This window comes from Sinocyclocheilus anshuiensis, unplaced genomic scaffold (genome assembly GCF_001515605.1).
Source record: "Sinocyclocheilus anshuiensis isolate Anshui unplaced genomic scaffold, SAMN03320099.WGS_v1.1 scaffold272, whole genome shotgun sequence".
Lineage (NCBI taxonomy): Eukaryota > Metazoa > Chordata > Actinopteri > Cypriniformes > Cyprinidae > Sinocyclocheilus > Sinocyclocheilus anshuiensis.
The window spans coordinates 445,140-460,224 of record NW_015554117.1 but is presented as its reverse complement, the minus strand read 5'-3'; the positions used below and the strand labels follow the sequence as shown (position 1 = coordinate 460,224).

The following is a 15,085-nucleotide window of genomic DNA, read 5'->3' as shown; positions in this document are numbered from 1 at the left end:
TTAAATTCGCTTTTGGTGTGTACACACCATAAGTGTTTTATCATTTTATCATCAGCTAGACAAAAATTGTTCTGAAAGTGACTCCAATGATATCGATCTTCTGTGTCGTTATCATTCTAGTTGTGGTGTGGACTTGGATCATAGTCGACATTTTTAATGTTTGACATGAATGAAAACAAGGCTGCGAGGGTTAAAAGTACAGTGCGTCCAATGGTTTATATGATGGTTTATTTAACAACATACCGATTTGTTCAGCTGACGAAACGTCTTTATGAAAAAAAAAAAAACTTTCAGTTGACAAACTCCATAAAACGTTTTGAAAGTTATGAAAATTACATGATGTAGCACTTTTGTACAGTGCGTGCCATTGTAAAAACTGCAAGTCTATCCTTCACAGCCTTGTTTTCATATGCGTTAAATTCAATAAGTTGTATATTAAAATCACTATATATTAAAAAAAACCTTTCATATCTTTATCATTGTAATTTTTCTTCCTTGATGTCAGGTGAAGATGAAGATACTTGTGTGAAAATCTCACATTATTTGTTAAAATCTGCTGATATTGATATTGTGCATTTAACATAACAGACATTTTAAGCGTGACTTTATTGTCCAAATACATTTTGAGGTCACTGCATCTCAAAGCTTCATCCTGATCATGTCTTCATGCATCACCGGTTCATCACAACATGTCCACTGATCTGTCATGAGTTTGCTTTGCTTCCTGCTGACATGTTGTCTCCATTATCAGGTTTAACTATCTTACATCAATCTTTTATGTTACATCAATCTCTCTGCGACGCTCCACTGATTTTGATGTTACCATCACACAAGTCAGCACAAGGGTACAATCTGTATCCCAAGATGAATTCACTAAAGAATGATGGAAAGGAAGGAAACTTTGCAAAGATATTTAGGACAGTTCAGTCACGTCTAAATGACAAATGTCTGTCTTTATCCTCATATTATGTGTTTTTACTTCTGTTTACACTGATTATGTTGATCTCTATTTAGCTACAGTCAGTCCAAGCATCTGTGTGCTCAATAAGGCTGAGCTGGAGCTGATCTGAAGTCAGTTCATGCTTCAGTTCTCTTCCCGCCTATCTGCCAGCCTCTTCGTTAATCAGGGGATGAGACAGATTGAGAGGGCAAGAGAAAGGTGGAGAGAAAGAACAAAAACAAATATTACAAAGTTTAAAAGAACAGAAAAGAAGGAAAAAGAAAGTGAAAATTGTGGTTTGCAGGGAAGGGAACGAGAAAGGCAAAGTAATACGCTTTCTACTCGCAATCCTGGAAAACACAACTGTGATCTATTGCTTCATTCACAATTTACAAAGAGCTAGTGAGAGAACATGCACACACAAGTCGACATAACCAGGACAGCATATAGCCTTTCTGTACACACACACACACACACACACACACATGAAAAACATCCGGGTGCCAATTCAGTCTATGAGAAAATGAGGATGCAAGCGGCACACAATAACAGTGGTGAATCACAGGTCTGTTCTGAGTCACAGAACAGCAGGGAAAAACAATGCTAAATGCTAATAATAAAATGAAACCTTTCAAAAATGAAGAAAAACACTTCCTGTATGTTTTGTTGTTGAGGTCAAAGGTCATGCATTTAATCAAACTAACCATTTATAAAAGTTCATAAAAGTTTAAATGAAAAATTCACAGTTGAAAACTAAAGTGGAAATATACTGTATTATGCCAGCATAATGTAGATACAGCCTTGGTCTGACGCAAGAAGCAAGTCATTTGTAATGTTAACAAATGTCCAACACAGTTATAGTTTACTAAAACCATAAAAAAAAAGTTTGTTTAACGTGATGTATTAAAATAACTACAACTGAAATAAAAGAAAAACATAGATATATTTAACAAATCTAACTACTAAAAATAAAAATAAAAATCACACAATAAAATTACTAAAACTTAAAAAAAAAAAAAAAAAAGATATGTCTGAATGATACTAAAATAACACCAACATAAAATCTAGGACATGAAGCAAAACCACTTGAGAAGCGTATATAGATACAAACCTGCGCTTTCTCTGACAGTAGGATAAAAAAGCTGAAAGAACTACAGTAAAAGCTTGCTCTCGAGACAAAGACAAAGAGACTGAGGTGTGCATACTAAAACTGACCTGTCACCTGCCTGAACAAAAAAGGTCTTGCAGAGGAACAAGGAGCAGAACGCTTTGGGACACCCATCCAGCTGTTTCAGAGCTCAGGGCTGGATTTATTTCCTTAATAAAACAGCCCTTCACACGAGGCATCGCTGCTTTGTTCTTCTCCTAAATACCCCTCTCACCTTCCTCTTCAACAGGCTTTTGTTTGATTTCCCTCTGTTTTTCTGCCAAAAGCATTTGCAGAGAAGCTTAAAGACTCTCTTAAAGAAGATGAGGGAGAGACCGAATGAAAAACACTCCACACTCACGCTTCAAAAGTAACTTTTAAATCTTAAGAGACACAAACAAACAGGCAGAAAGCCAAACAGAAGGAGATCTGCGGTCACACACACACACACACACACACACACACACACACATACACTCACCTGCTGCATCTCTTCATATCTCATCTCACTTCATCTCCATCATTCTTCCTAATGACAGCACTGTGTGCGTGTGTGTGTTTGCAAGGTCAAATCAATGTGTGATTAATTTCATCAGCTACCTTATGCTCCAAAGGAATTCTGGGACACGGCTGGCCGCTCATCCATATGGCCCCTATCAAATCAAAAAGTAATAACATCACCCTGCTTTCAAAAAATGTATTCAATACATTTCAAGCATGGACATTTATTTAGGTTTATATATTTGTGTTTTTAAAGAAAATATTAGGATTTTGGTAATATAAGGCCACAATGAAAATAATTTTTTTTTTACTGTTCACTGTAGTGTATTATTATATTGTAAATAATAGACGCCATCACATGATCCTTCAGAAATCGTTCTAATATGCTTATTTGCTGCTCAAGAAACATTTATTTATACATTTATTTATAAACATTTATTATTATAATTTTGAAAGTATATTTATTTCTATTTTCTTTTTTTCAGGATTAATAGTCAATACCAGCATAATAAACGTATATAACATTAATATACCAACCTATATATTTTTATTTATTTATTTACAAATGTATTTTATTTTTACAAATGAATTTGTGATTCACATTACCTTATATAAGTTAATTATACATAACACACACACACACACTATATATATATATATATATATATACATACATACATATATACATATATATATACATATACATAGCCATTTTGAGTTTTTAATTTTTATATTTTCCATTTTTATTATATATATTTTTTAAGTTTCAGTAATTTTATTGTGTTTTGTCATTTTTATTTCATTTTATTCAACTTTTTTTTATTTTATTCGTTTTTCTTTTTAGTTTTAGTTATTATAGTACATCAAATTAAACAAAATTAAAATGAGAAATGTTGCTTTGGTAATTAGATTTTTTTAATTAAAGATTTTTCATTTTAATTTACTTTTTACATGTATTTTTTTATTTAATTAAATGTTTTTAATTTTATTTCATTAAAAGTTTATTTTATTTCAAGTAAAAAAAAAAAAAACTTTAATGGTTTTAGTTTGAGTTAACTAAAATAACCCTGTCAATTGGGTTGGTATATAACATTATAGAAGTAAATTATAAGTTATTTATATATACAGTCATGAACAGTAAAATAGACTACAATATTCTTTTCAGTTTCATGTCCCGATTACTTTGATTTCCTCGCTTCGCAAGTGTTGCCGTTGTAAAATGTAAGTGAATATCTGGCAACCACAGGTGCTGTTTTTTAACAGGACTTTCTTACAGCAGTAGGGCAGGACCCAACATGGACCAGCTCAATCCGATCGAACAGAGACTGGCTGACCAAAACCTGAACCCAGCAGACCATCAATCTGCAGCCAGATGCAACAAACCCCTTCAGTTAAGAAAACCATTAGTGATCATAACGCCAATCATTAAGGATTATCTTTATTTAATTGTTTGTCACACCTGAGCCTTGCGATTTAAACCCTTCATGAAGCTCAAAATCTCCTGCAACCAAACAGCAGCGAGTTCTTCGACAGCCAGTGACATAAACGACAAAAACACACGCAATTACTGCAGCAAACAGAGGAGATGGAGATAGATTAGATGGAGAAGACAACCTGCAAACTCTGACACGGTGTCACGCCACAACACATCTCCACACACATTAGCAAACGTGTCCTCATCTGCCTCGTGTGCTCGATTAGATCCAACTCATGAATATCTCAGCAGAGGTAATGAATAATACCGTCAAGTGCCCAAACTACAACTACGCTTGTTGCATTTTTAAATACATTCGAGTGAGGACAAATGATCTAAATAGACAGCATGGAGGAAAATACAGATGTTATTGTACAAACCAAACAGACTGCAGAAGGACAGAGAGGAAGATGCTAGTTCATAAAAAAAAAAAAAAAAGCAATTATGCATTACATGTAACAGAACAGTGAACATATATATAGGCGGCGATTTTACAATCACCAGTTGTTCCCCAAGGGCCCTGTATCCATTTCTAGGTGTTTATGGTAATTCAATAAAAATATCTTCTCAGGCAAACGCAGAAGGGCTGAAAGTATCCTGAAAGCACACAACGTTGTATTTATAACTTTTAGCCTGCCCATCTGAAATACTTCGTAAAAAGTTTCCGGTTGGATGTGAGAACAACATTCAGCAGCTGTTTTCATGGCATTCGTGATTTAAACTGTACGTGAATTGGCTCCTGAGGTGTTTATCTGATTTTTGCATGCAAATATGATACAAATATGCAGTACTTTCCAGATGTTGCGTTCTTGGCAATATGTAAGTGCTTACTAGGTGGCAATACTGTAAGTTTAAAATGTTAATTCTACAAAAGACTTTCAAGAGCTTTTTCAACACTGCTTTTAAACTTTAAAAAGTCCCAAAAAAACACCACAAAATAATCATAAAAATGGTCCATACGACTCATGCTCTATATTTCAAGATAGCTTTGTGTGAGGAACAGACCAAAATGTGTTTTTGCTAACAAACCCTTCAGACTTAAAAAAAAAAAAAAAAAGTTCACCCAGAAATTAAAATGTACTCGCCCAAGATGTAGATGAGTTTGTTTCTTCATCTAAACAGATTTAGATAAATGTAGCATTTCATCACTTGCTCACCAATGGATCCTCTGCAGTGAATGGGTGCCGTCAGAATGAGAGTCCAAACAGCTGAAAAAAATATCACAGTAATCCACAAGTAACAAGTCCATCAATTAACATCTTTTGAAGCAAAAATCTGCATGTTTGTAAGAAACAAATCCATTTTTAAGGCATTTTTTAAAACTCCAAACCGTTGCTTCCAGCTAAAACAGTCCTCTATCCATAACATTGCTTTCTCCAGTGAAAGTCGTCACGTCTGAATCAGGAGAGAAATATGCACCGATCAAGCACCGTTTACAAGCAAAAACAGTCTAAAACAGCTCTAAACAAATATGTGGGTGGATCTGATGTGAGAAAACAACAGGGGAAGGATGTTTTCACTGGAGGAAGCGTTATTATGGAGTATGAACTCCATATTTTGGCCAGAAATTATGGTATTAAAGTTAAAACCCCTTAATGATGAATTTGTTTCTTACAAACCGGACTGGAGTGGTGTGGATTACTTGTGGATTATTGTGATGTTTTTATCAGTTGTTTGGACTCTCATTCTGACGGCACCCATTCACTGCAGAGGATCCATTGCATGGTGAGCAAGTGATCTAATGCTAAATTTCTCCAAATCTGTTCTGATGAAGAAACACAATCATCTACAACTTGGCTGTCCTGAGAGTGAGTACATTTTCATTACAGGGTGAACCATTCACTTACTAATTGATCATCGCTATTGCTTGTGAGCAAATTTGACCATCTGAGGAACTATTTATCACTATTATTACATTTTCCATGAGTCTGCTTGCTTCATGACACAACAATGCTTAATAAATCTCTGTTTTCTTAGCTGCTAATTTTGGAACAGAATCGAACCTCTCGTATCATCAAACTAGAGCAGTAATCATGAAGTTTTGCACTGTTCTATGTCCGCCGCCCATCATGTTTAATCGGGAGGTTTTCTCATTAGAAGCCCATCCTGAGGTGAGCCACCTTTTATAGGAGCACCAATTCTTCAGGTCTCAGAGAGGACATGTACATCAGTTCAGCTGAATAGGCCCTTAAAGTCAAAGGCAAAAAAAAAAGATGATTGAGGACAAGAAATCGAAGCACCCTGTCCACTCCAAAAGCCACAGCAGTGGAGAAGATAATGAGCCTCTGAAGCTCTCAAAGTGAGAGTCTGATTACACTCTAACCACACACACTTACACAGACCTGATTAAATACCAAACCGCATACGTTCTCCTCGCTTCTGGAAAGACTCTGACGAGTTACTATCGATCCTGGGGCCTCATTTATAAAATGTTGCGTATAAACCGTCCTAAATTTGTTCTAAGATCATTTCTCAAAAGTGCGTAAGTGAGATTCAGAGAAAACGAACGTGCGCACAAAAACACGTGCGTACGCCTCTCTTCCAGATGTGACATTTACAGTGTAAATCGCAAATGATCTTGAAATTGTGCGTAGCTGACTGGTGTCAGATCTCCGCCTTGTAAACGCCCCCTAATTAATATCATTACCATATAAAAGATCACACGCCAATATCCGAATTTCTATGCTTGAGAATGACAAGCACAAAGAAAAAAGAAAAAAGAAAAAAAATACTTTACTGAGTAAATAATAATACCGGTAATAAAAAAAACATGGAATAAACTGTGTACAGAAAGCGAGTAAAGAACTCTCGACATTAGACTACTAAAAAGGTCAGTTTAATCTCGCAGAAACTCCCGTTAATAAAAAATCTGACTACACTGCACAATTAATCTCTCACACTGCATCTTCGTTGTTTATGATGAATTCAGTGCTTGCACGTACACCGCTTTCATTATTTTTGCAGCTTATGTTCAAATAGCTGCAGTACTCTGACTTTGCCACAAGGAAAAGTTTGTACGCCTGCTCAGACCCTGACGTGACGGTAAGTACTTTTCCACGTCAAAGACCGTTTTTATAAATATGAACGTTTCCCTGGATTTTAGCGTACGCACACTCTAAGATCAAATCTGTGCGTACGCACATTTTATAAACGAGGCCCCTGAACTCTTATTATACACACACCGATTGTAAACATCTGAAGTGGAGTTATTGCGCTCGCCAGGTAAGTGTTAATCTTCAAAACAAGATTTTTTTAGTGTGTGTTCTGGTCAAAACAAAAATTATTACACAACATATGACATTTGCAATGCTTTTAGGTGTTAAGACAACATGAAACAACATTTACCTTCCATAACAGCAAGCATTTCCATATTCAACTGGAAATAATGTAAGGCGAGATTTAATTTTATCAAATAGAATTTGGCTAGATCATAAAAAGTGGAAACACTAGACTACAATATTATTAGCTAATATGGTAACGCATTACAAGTTTCCATTTGTTAACATTAATTACGTTAGTTAACATGAACAATGAAACATACTTCTAAAGCATTAATTAATATGAAATCTTTATTTAAATTTTAGATTGCAATCTAAATTTATTGTTAATTTCAACTAATTTAGTAATATATTACAATCAAAAGTTGCATCTGTTAATATTATTTTAATGGACCTGAACTAACACAAACTAAACATTAATATTCGTATTTTATTAACTAATGTTAACAACAATTAATAAATGTAATGATAATTGTTAGTTAACTAACAACTAATGGGACCTTATTGCAAAGTGTTACTGTTAATGTAGTTAACTTTTAAGAATATTTTTGGTAACACTTCACAGTAAGGCTCCACTTGTTAACATCAACTAACTATGAAAAATAATTCTAAAGCATTTATTAATCTCAACTAATGCATTATTAAAATCAAAACTTGTACCTGTTAATATTATTTAATGGACCTGAGCTAACATGAACTAACAAAGAACATTTAACTAATGATAACGAAGAGGAGTTAATTTTGATTTCATGTTGCCTTTCCAAAAAATTACTTACGAACTTCAACGTGATAATGACTTTGATCAATATTCTTTTTTTTTTATTTTAGCATTGATAAAATAAAAAAAACAACAACAAACTAAAAAAAAAACAGGAGTGAAGAAAGCATGTTTACATGTATAACAAGCATGTTTTAATACTGTTTAACACAGTCAAAAGAACAATATGAATCAAAGGCGAAATTAAATCATTAATAAACATCCATCAGGAGCAGAGTAATTCCCTTTTCTATAATATAAACACGGTGAAATAGAAATAAAAACACAATTAAAAAAGATGGGAGGTGAAAAACAGCCACAAAAAAAGATGCGCACGTCTGTTAATAGTGTCAGCAAAAGTACGCGAGTTTGTGTTTGTCCTTTTCGCCCGTGCCAAATGCTCGCAGGACGCACAAACCCTTCCATGATTGCAGTTCAATATCTACAAAATCTGCATCTGAACAACTTATATACACTGTACAGCAACTGACGTCAAAATTACAGCTTTTACAAAAAACAATCCGCCCAATGGCATTGAAAATGACAGTGCAAGCTCTGAAATCAGCTCACGCCAAGCGTCTCAATCCTGTTCCCTTCAGGCCAAAACGCCTTTCCAATCCGAAGTTGGTCCACAGTATCATGCCTCTCTCTCTTTCTTTCTCCCTTGTTCTCATTTTGATTGATATTTTATTGATATTCACTTTCTTTACATTTTCTTTCCCTGCATCTTTTATTCAGTATTCTGTTTCAGGACTTGGCATTTCCCTCTTTCTGACTTGCCGTTATTGCTTCGCTCTCTCATTCCGCTCCTTTCTCTGGTTTGGTTCGGTTCAGAACCGAAGGAGTTTTTTTTGGACTGCATGCTACAGGCATGTGTCATTCTTGCATTGTAAGTGCCTGTGAACACACAAACGTTAATGACGATCTTCTGCTTATGGCTTTCTGATATATAATCGTGATTTTTTTTCACAAGACAAAAAAGGGGAGACGTAAGTTACAGAAGAGAGTTGCCCACGTTCCATTAAAAGGCTCGTCTAAAATGATCGGCTTGAAAAATAGTGCTATTCAGGATCCCACTAATGCTTCACACAAAAGACGACGCTGCTACCAATCCAGGGCCTTAAATGTGACATGACAGGATTATTTTAGATAGGGCCACTGTTAATCTGAACATATCTGTCTATCGTTTTAGTGCAAAAAAGTCAATGCATTTAAAAAAACAAAAAAATAGGTTAATAAAATTTGGGAAGATACAGAAGACTCATGTGCTTTTTGACTGTTTATAGAAAACGGTTTCATATTCATGTCCACCTGTGCACACAGGCCGGATCTGTTCCAAAACCTAATGAGCTGCCTTCTAAGGTGGCATCCAAACTGAAATGGACCCTCATAAGTATGTGATTTGGAACAATCTACAAAGAAAGCAACTCAACTGCCCAGTTTGACGCAAAGCGCACCCCTGCTGAAACCAGCCGAAGGTGGCCAAGCTGGACTTTTTTGATTGTTTTAGAGGGGGTTTGGACATTTGGGAAACAGTAGCTAAACATATGCTTGCTAGGAGAACAGTTAAACCAGTTTAAACCAGCTAAGACCGGCAAACCCACTAAGGCTGGTTTAGCTGTATTTTTTTTCTTCATGTGAGTCTCGAGTCACGATTGATTCCAGCAGAGTTTGATGCTAACCACAAATAAAAATACGTGTCAATAGACACAAATATTGCGTAATTTAGTAATTTTTTAATTATATTTAACAACTTTTATTGATATTTTCCAGTACTGAATGAAATATATTTATAGTCGACATGCTCGACTTGTCTATCATCTTGAATCAGTTTTTTTTTTTTTTTTTACAAAGAATTCAGGGATGTATATGTCCGAAGCTACCTTATTTACGTTGTATTTTTATTAATTTCTAATTTTAATTTGGGTTTGGTATTACTATTAGTCTATTGCTTATTTTCATTCTTTAGTGTATGTAATTATAAGTTTTGTTTTTGCATAAATAATTAAAAAAGCACAAGTACAAAGGATTTTACTTTATAAAAATCCAAATAAAAATATTTAAACAGAATTTAAACAAAACAAATTTATTGTTTTGTATTTACTGGTTTTTTTTTTTTTTTTACACTTCCAAGTTTGAATATAGATTTGGTATTACTATTAGTATATTATTTATTTTAATTCTTTACTGTATGTAATAAGTTTTGTTTTTGCATAAAAAATGTATGTATTTGTGTAGTTACAGTGTAATTACAAAAGATTTTACTTTGTGGAATTCCAAATAAAAACATTTAAACTCAGAATTTGAACAAAACTGTATGGTGTTGTATTAACATTTCTTTTATTTTTTTTTATTTTGGTTGGCTATTACTATTAGGATTTTGTTTATTGTATTGTAAGTAATTGCAAGTTTTGTTTTTGCATTAATAATTAAAAAAATGTAATTAGAAAGGATTTTATTTTGTGAAATTCCAAATATAAAAAATATTTAAACTTACAATTTGTATCTTAGAAGGCAGCATAATATCGTCTAGGTAGGCTCACTAGGTTTTAGAACAGATCCAGATTTCAAACACACAAAGGGGAGCACCAAACAAATCAGGAACTGGAAGGAACATTGAAATGCACCAGGTGATTTCTGAAAACACATCTACAGATCATTGGTCTCCGTTTGCTATGGCGCTTCTTTTTGCTTTAATTGCATGGGCCCCACCCATGACATCACTTCCAGACACTTCCTGTGCTTTTATATTTCAGCTGCTCATGCAGAGGGCAGCGCTAAGAGTCTGTCTGCGGCGTCGGCAGTCCTCAGACTGAATCTGCTGCATCTGACAGACGCAAGAGTTTAGTGTCTTTTATGTGGGAAAACACGTCCTGTTAACATCACTAACTGCGTCTGCAGTTCCTGGTGGCATATCAGACCTCAGTATGCTGCGTATGTGGGTGCATGTGCGCGTCCTCCAAACTATCCAAACTTCCTCCTGTCTCAGAGTCTTCGAACCCGCAGGGCGCGAAGGAAACGTCAGAGGCAGAGGAGGCATTGATGGACAGGCGCTCATCCCTGCCTGTAAAAGTGCTAAACTCCTCCCCCGTAGAGCCAAGTGGCAGCTGATGCGGGGGCAGGTATTGGCTGGGGTGGAAGTGTGGGCGGGGCTTGCGGTCCCCACTCAGAGTGCTCTCCCTGGACACGGGTTGATTGGCGGGTGAGGTGTCGTATTCCTCGGTGGGAAGGGGCGGGGGCAGCTGGTCCTGGGACATAAACTCCTCCTCCTGAGGCGGTGAGTAGTCGCTGTCGATATCGAATCCACCGAGGTAATAGTCGGATTCTAAGGCCACGCCCACTTCGCCCGTCTCATAGGTGGGGACCTCCTCGATGTCAGGTAGGCGTGTACTTGGCAGCCAATCGGAAGTGTCCCAGTGGTATGCTGGAGAAACAGGAAACAGGAAGTTAGTAAACATCGAGTGGGCAAACAACTAAGGGGGTCCTTCGGTAGGTGCGTAATCATGTAGGGTTGCATGCTTGGTCATTCTGAAGGGAGGTTTAACAGGTTAGACATTGGCCCTGTCCCAAATGGTGCATTTGTTGAGACTGTAGTGCGTCCCATTCGCAACCTAAACTCATTGGAAAAAACGTGCCTCTAAATAAAACTTTCCAATATGCCAAAAAAATGAATTATCTGTATGTATACATATAATTCACTGCTGTTTCCAGCTGAAATGAGCACTAGTGGCGGTAAAACACCAACAACTTTTTTTAAGTTAACACAAATTATGATTACATGTCAGATTACTGATTAATAAAGACTTATATGAGTCCTCAAAACACTTTTACCATAGTGGATGATTTGTAAACTACACAATAAAACAAGTTTTTTGTGAAGGTGTAAATATATAAAAAATGATTAGAGTGCATTTTACAAGAAAATAGTATTTCAGTCTTTGCTCATTAAAATATTTTTGTGATTATGCAAACTTGAGTATGCTAAAATGGCATGGTTGCTTCAGCAAATGCGTTTTTATCTCATGTTTGGTTTTGTAAACAATGAATGTCACCACAGGCACGTTTTTCAAATGAGTCTCGGTTGCCCATTTGTGATCCATTGTATTTTTTGGGGTATTTGGGACAGAAGCATTACACTGAACATCTCCACATGCAGGTCTTGCTGTAGTGAGTGGACATGCCTGCAAGGTGATCGAAGACGCAGCCAGGACAAGAGGTCAAGGTTCAGAGGTCAGTGACGCATTGTTGACACAAGCGAAACGCATTCATCAAAAAAACGCAAACCAAAATAAATGAGAGTGAGGATTGCATGCAGCGATGCATGAAAACACAGAAGCGCAGGGACGCACACGCACACGAACACACACACTGTACACGGCCTAATCCTCGCTATCAGAAAACATCAATATCAAACAAAAGAAAAACACAAAGTCAGCAATGGAAGCACTGCGGGGGAAGAGACAGACGAGAAAGAGAGGAAAAGGGTGACAGAGGACTGCAGGTACTCTGATGTGTGTGTGTGTGTGTGTGTCGACAAAGAGCATCTCGCTGCTGGATGATTTGACATTTCCCAGAATGCAATAGCTCAGTTTGTCAGCAATACGGAAAATGAGAGCGAGAGAGGGAGGAATAGACAGAGAACAAAGTCTGGAAAGGAAGGAGGGCAAGAACTCTGGGAGATTTAGCTGAACAAAGCAGGAGAAGAGAGAGAATGTGAATCACCTCTGTTGAAGTTTTGACCTTGATCCATAACGGACACTTGCAGGCAGAAAAGAAGCAGGAAGACAGAGAAAGAGAAAGAGACAGATTTGTGGGTAAGCACCAAACCCATCCTAACCGCGTGTTTGTGTACAAATACCATATTCAAATGCACTATCATTGCATGTAGATATGTTTTTGAAATCGAACGTAACATTTATCTCAGTGAAAAACACTATCATTTGTATTTTCTGTGTTTTGTGATATACTGGTGCATCCGTTACACAAATGAAATATGTAAATTAAAAAAAATGTAAATTAAAGCTACATAGAAATATTAAAATAGCAACCTACAATGACAAAAGCACATAAAATTACTAAAATAAACAAAAATTCATTTAGTTTAAATTACTAAAAATAAAATAAATATAAATTAAAGCTATAAAGAAATAATAAAGCAAATAACAGCAAAAGCACAAAACACAAAATTACTAAAACTAAAAATTAAACATGGTTTCTTTTTAGCTTGAATTACTAAAATGACTAAATCTAAAATTGAAATTAAAGCCACATAGAAATATAAAAAATAGCAACCTACAACGACAAAAGCACATAAAATGACTAAAATAAACTAAAACTCAAACATGATTTATTTTAGTTTAAATTACTAAAAATTAAATAAATATAAATTAAAGCTATAAAGAAATAATAAAGCAAAAAACAACAAAAGCACAAAACACAAAATTACTAAAACTAAAAATTAAACATGGTTTCTTTTTAGCTTGAACTACTAAAACTAAAATAAATAGAAAGCTAAATAGAAATATTTAAAAAAGCTGCTTATGCGGTTTATTGTTACTATTAAATAACATCTTTTTTTTTTAAGTAGCAAAAACTGCAGTAACTAGTTTATTAGGGAAATTATGAATACCATGGCCAATATTTGTAAGGGATAAGAGAGAGTGAAAACAGAAAGAGAGAGAATGGTGCTGTAAAAATGTGTACATTCCTTCCCAGCTTATTAAAGTGCTCATGTTTGATCTTCATCAGTTTGATTGACTGTGATTAAGCTCACGACTCAAATGTCATTTAAATGTGAACAAAGAAAAGTAAGTGAGAGTCTGTAGTCCATTACTAAGAAAATCAAGCGCGCACACACACACACACACACACACACACACACACACACACACAATACTACATTAAAAAAATTAGATTTACATCTTTGTTCTACATGTTAGAACAAAACCTGGACTAAATATGAATATAGTATCAGTTTACAGACTATGTACAGTATATCCACTAAAACATATAAAGCAATCCTTAACTAATACAAAAGAAAAAAGACCTCAGACACAAAATATAAGCTAGTTAGCTGAAAATGACTGCATAAACCTAGCTTATACATAAAAATAGTTTATACTAAAAATAGTTTCATCAGCACTAGGTATATAATAGGTCATTGTGAGCTGGTTTTAAAGGTGCCATACGTATTTTTGTCCGCTTTAAAGCAGTGTTGTTACTGTGGACTAAAACTATAAGAAAATGTAAAAACTAGATAAAATAAAATAAATATTACATGAAAAATAATTTTTAAAACTTTAAATTAAAATCATTTAAAATAATTTTAAAGTACTAAAATTACTAAAACTGAAATATAGATTAAAGCTATATATATAAATGTAAAAAAAAATTATAAAAACAACAAAAGCACATACAATTACAAAAACTAAAATTAAAATCAATCAATAAATTAAGCGAATAAATAAATAATTAAAAATATTAATAAATACTATAACAGTATATAAATAACACTGCAAATTACACCTCAGGAAATTAGCAGTAATGCTAATGCTAATCTTTGTATCGGCCAATGAAACAACCAAACAAGAAAAAAAACTCCCATGAACCTTAAAGGGGTCCTATTATGCTTTTTCACTTTTTCAACTTTAGTTAGTCTGTAATGTTGCGGTTTGAGCATAAAAAAGGTCTGCAAAGTTACAAAGCTCAAAGTCCAATTCAAAAGGAGATATTTTATTTAACAGAAATCACTTTTCAAAAACTATAACGAACGACTCGTTTGGACTACAACGCATATTTTCCGGGATTTGTGATATCACAAATACGGACAAATGGGATGAGACCTGGTTGAGCTGCACTAGATAAGGCAAAGAGTGTTATCACTATGTCGGAGACACGCTAGCTTCCCCAAAGCAGACAAACTTAGAGTGGTTACAATCATCCGGGATTAAATCGCGCTCAAATTGATTTGATTTTGACGCAATATTTA

General features: G+C 35.0%; 1 protein-coding gene across 1 annotated transcript in view; it reads right to left on the bottom strand.

The window, feature by feature from the left end:
- Nucleotides 1-10,544: 10,544 nt before the first annotated feature.
- fat3a (FAT atypical cadherin 3a) overlaps nt 10,545-15,085 on the bottom strand; it is an 89,836-nt gene continuing 85,295 nt past the window's right edge. The window contains exons 29-30 of the mRNA XM_016462347.1: nt 12,820-12,855; nt 10,545-11,521 (exon numbers count right to left, since the gene is read on the bottom strand). Of these exons, the coding sequence (XP_016317833.1) occupies nt 11,013-11,521; nt 12,820-12,855 (545 nt within the window). The 3' untranslated portion in view covers nt 10,545-11,012. The remainder of the gene's footprint in view (nt 11,522-12,819; nt 12,856-15,085) is intronic.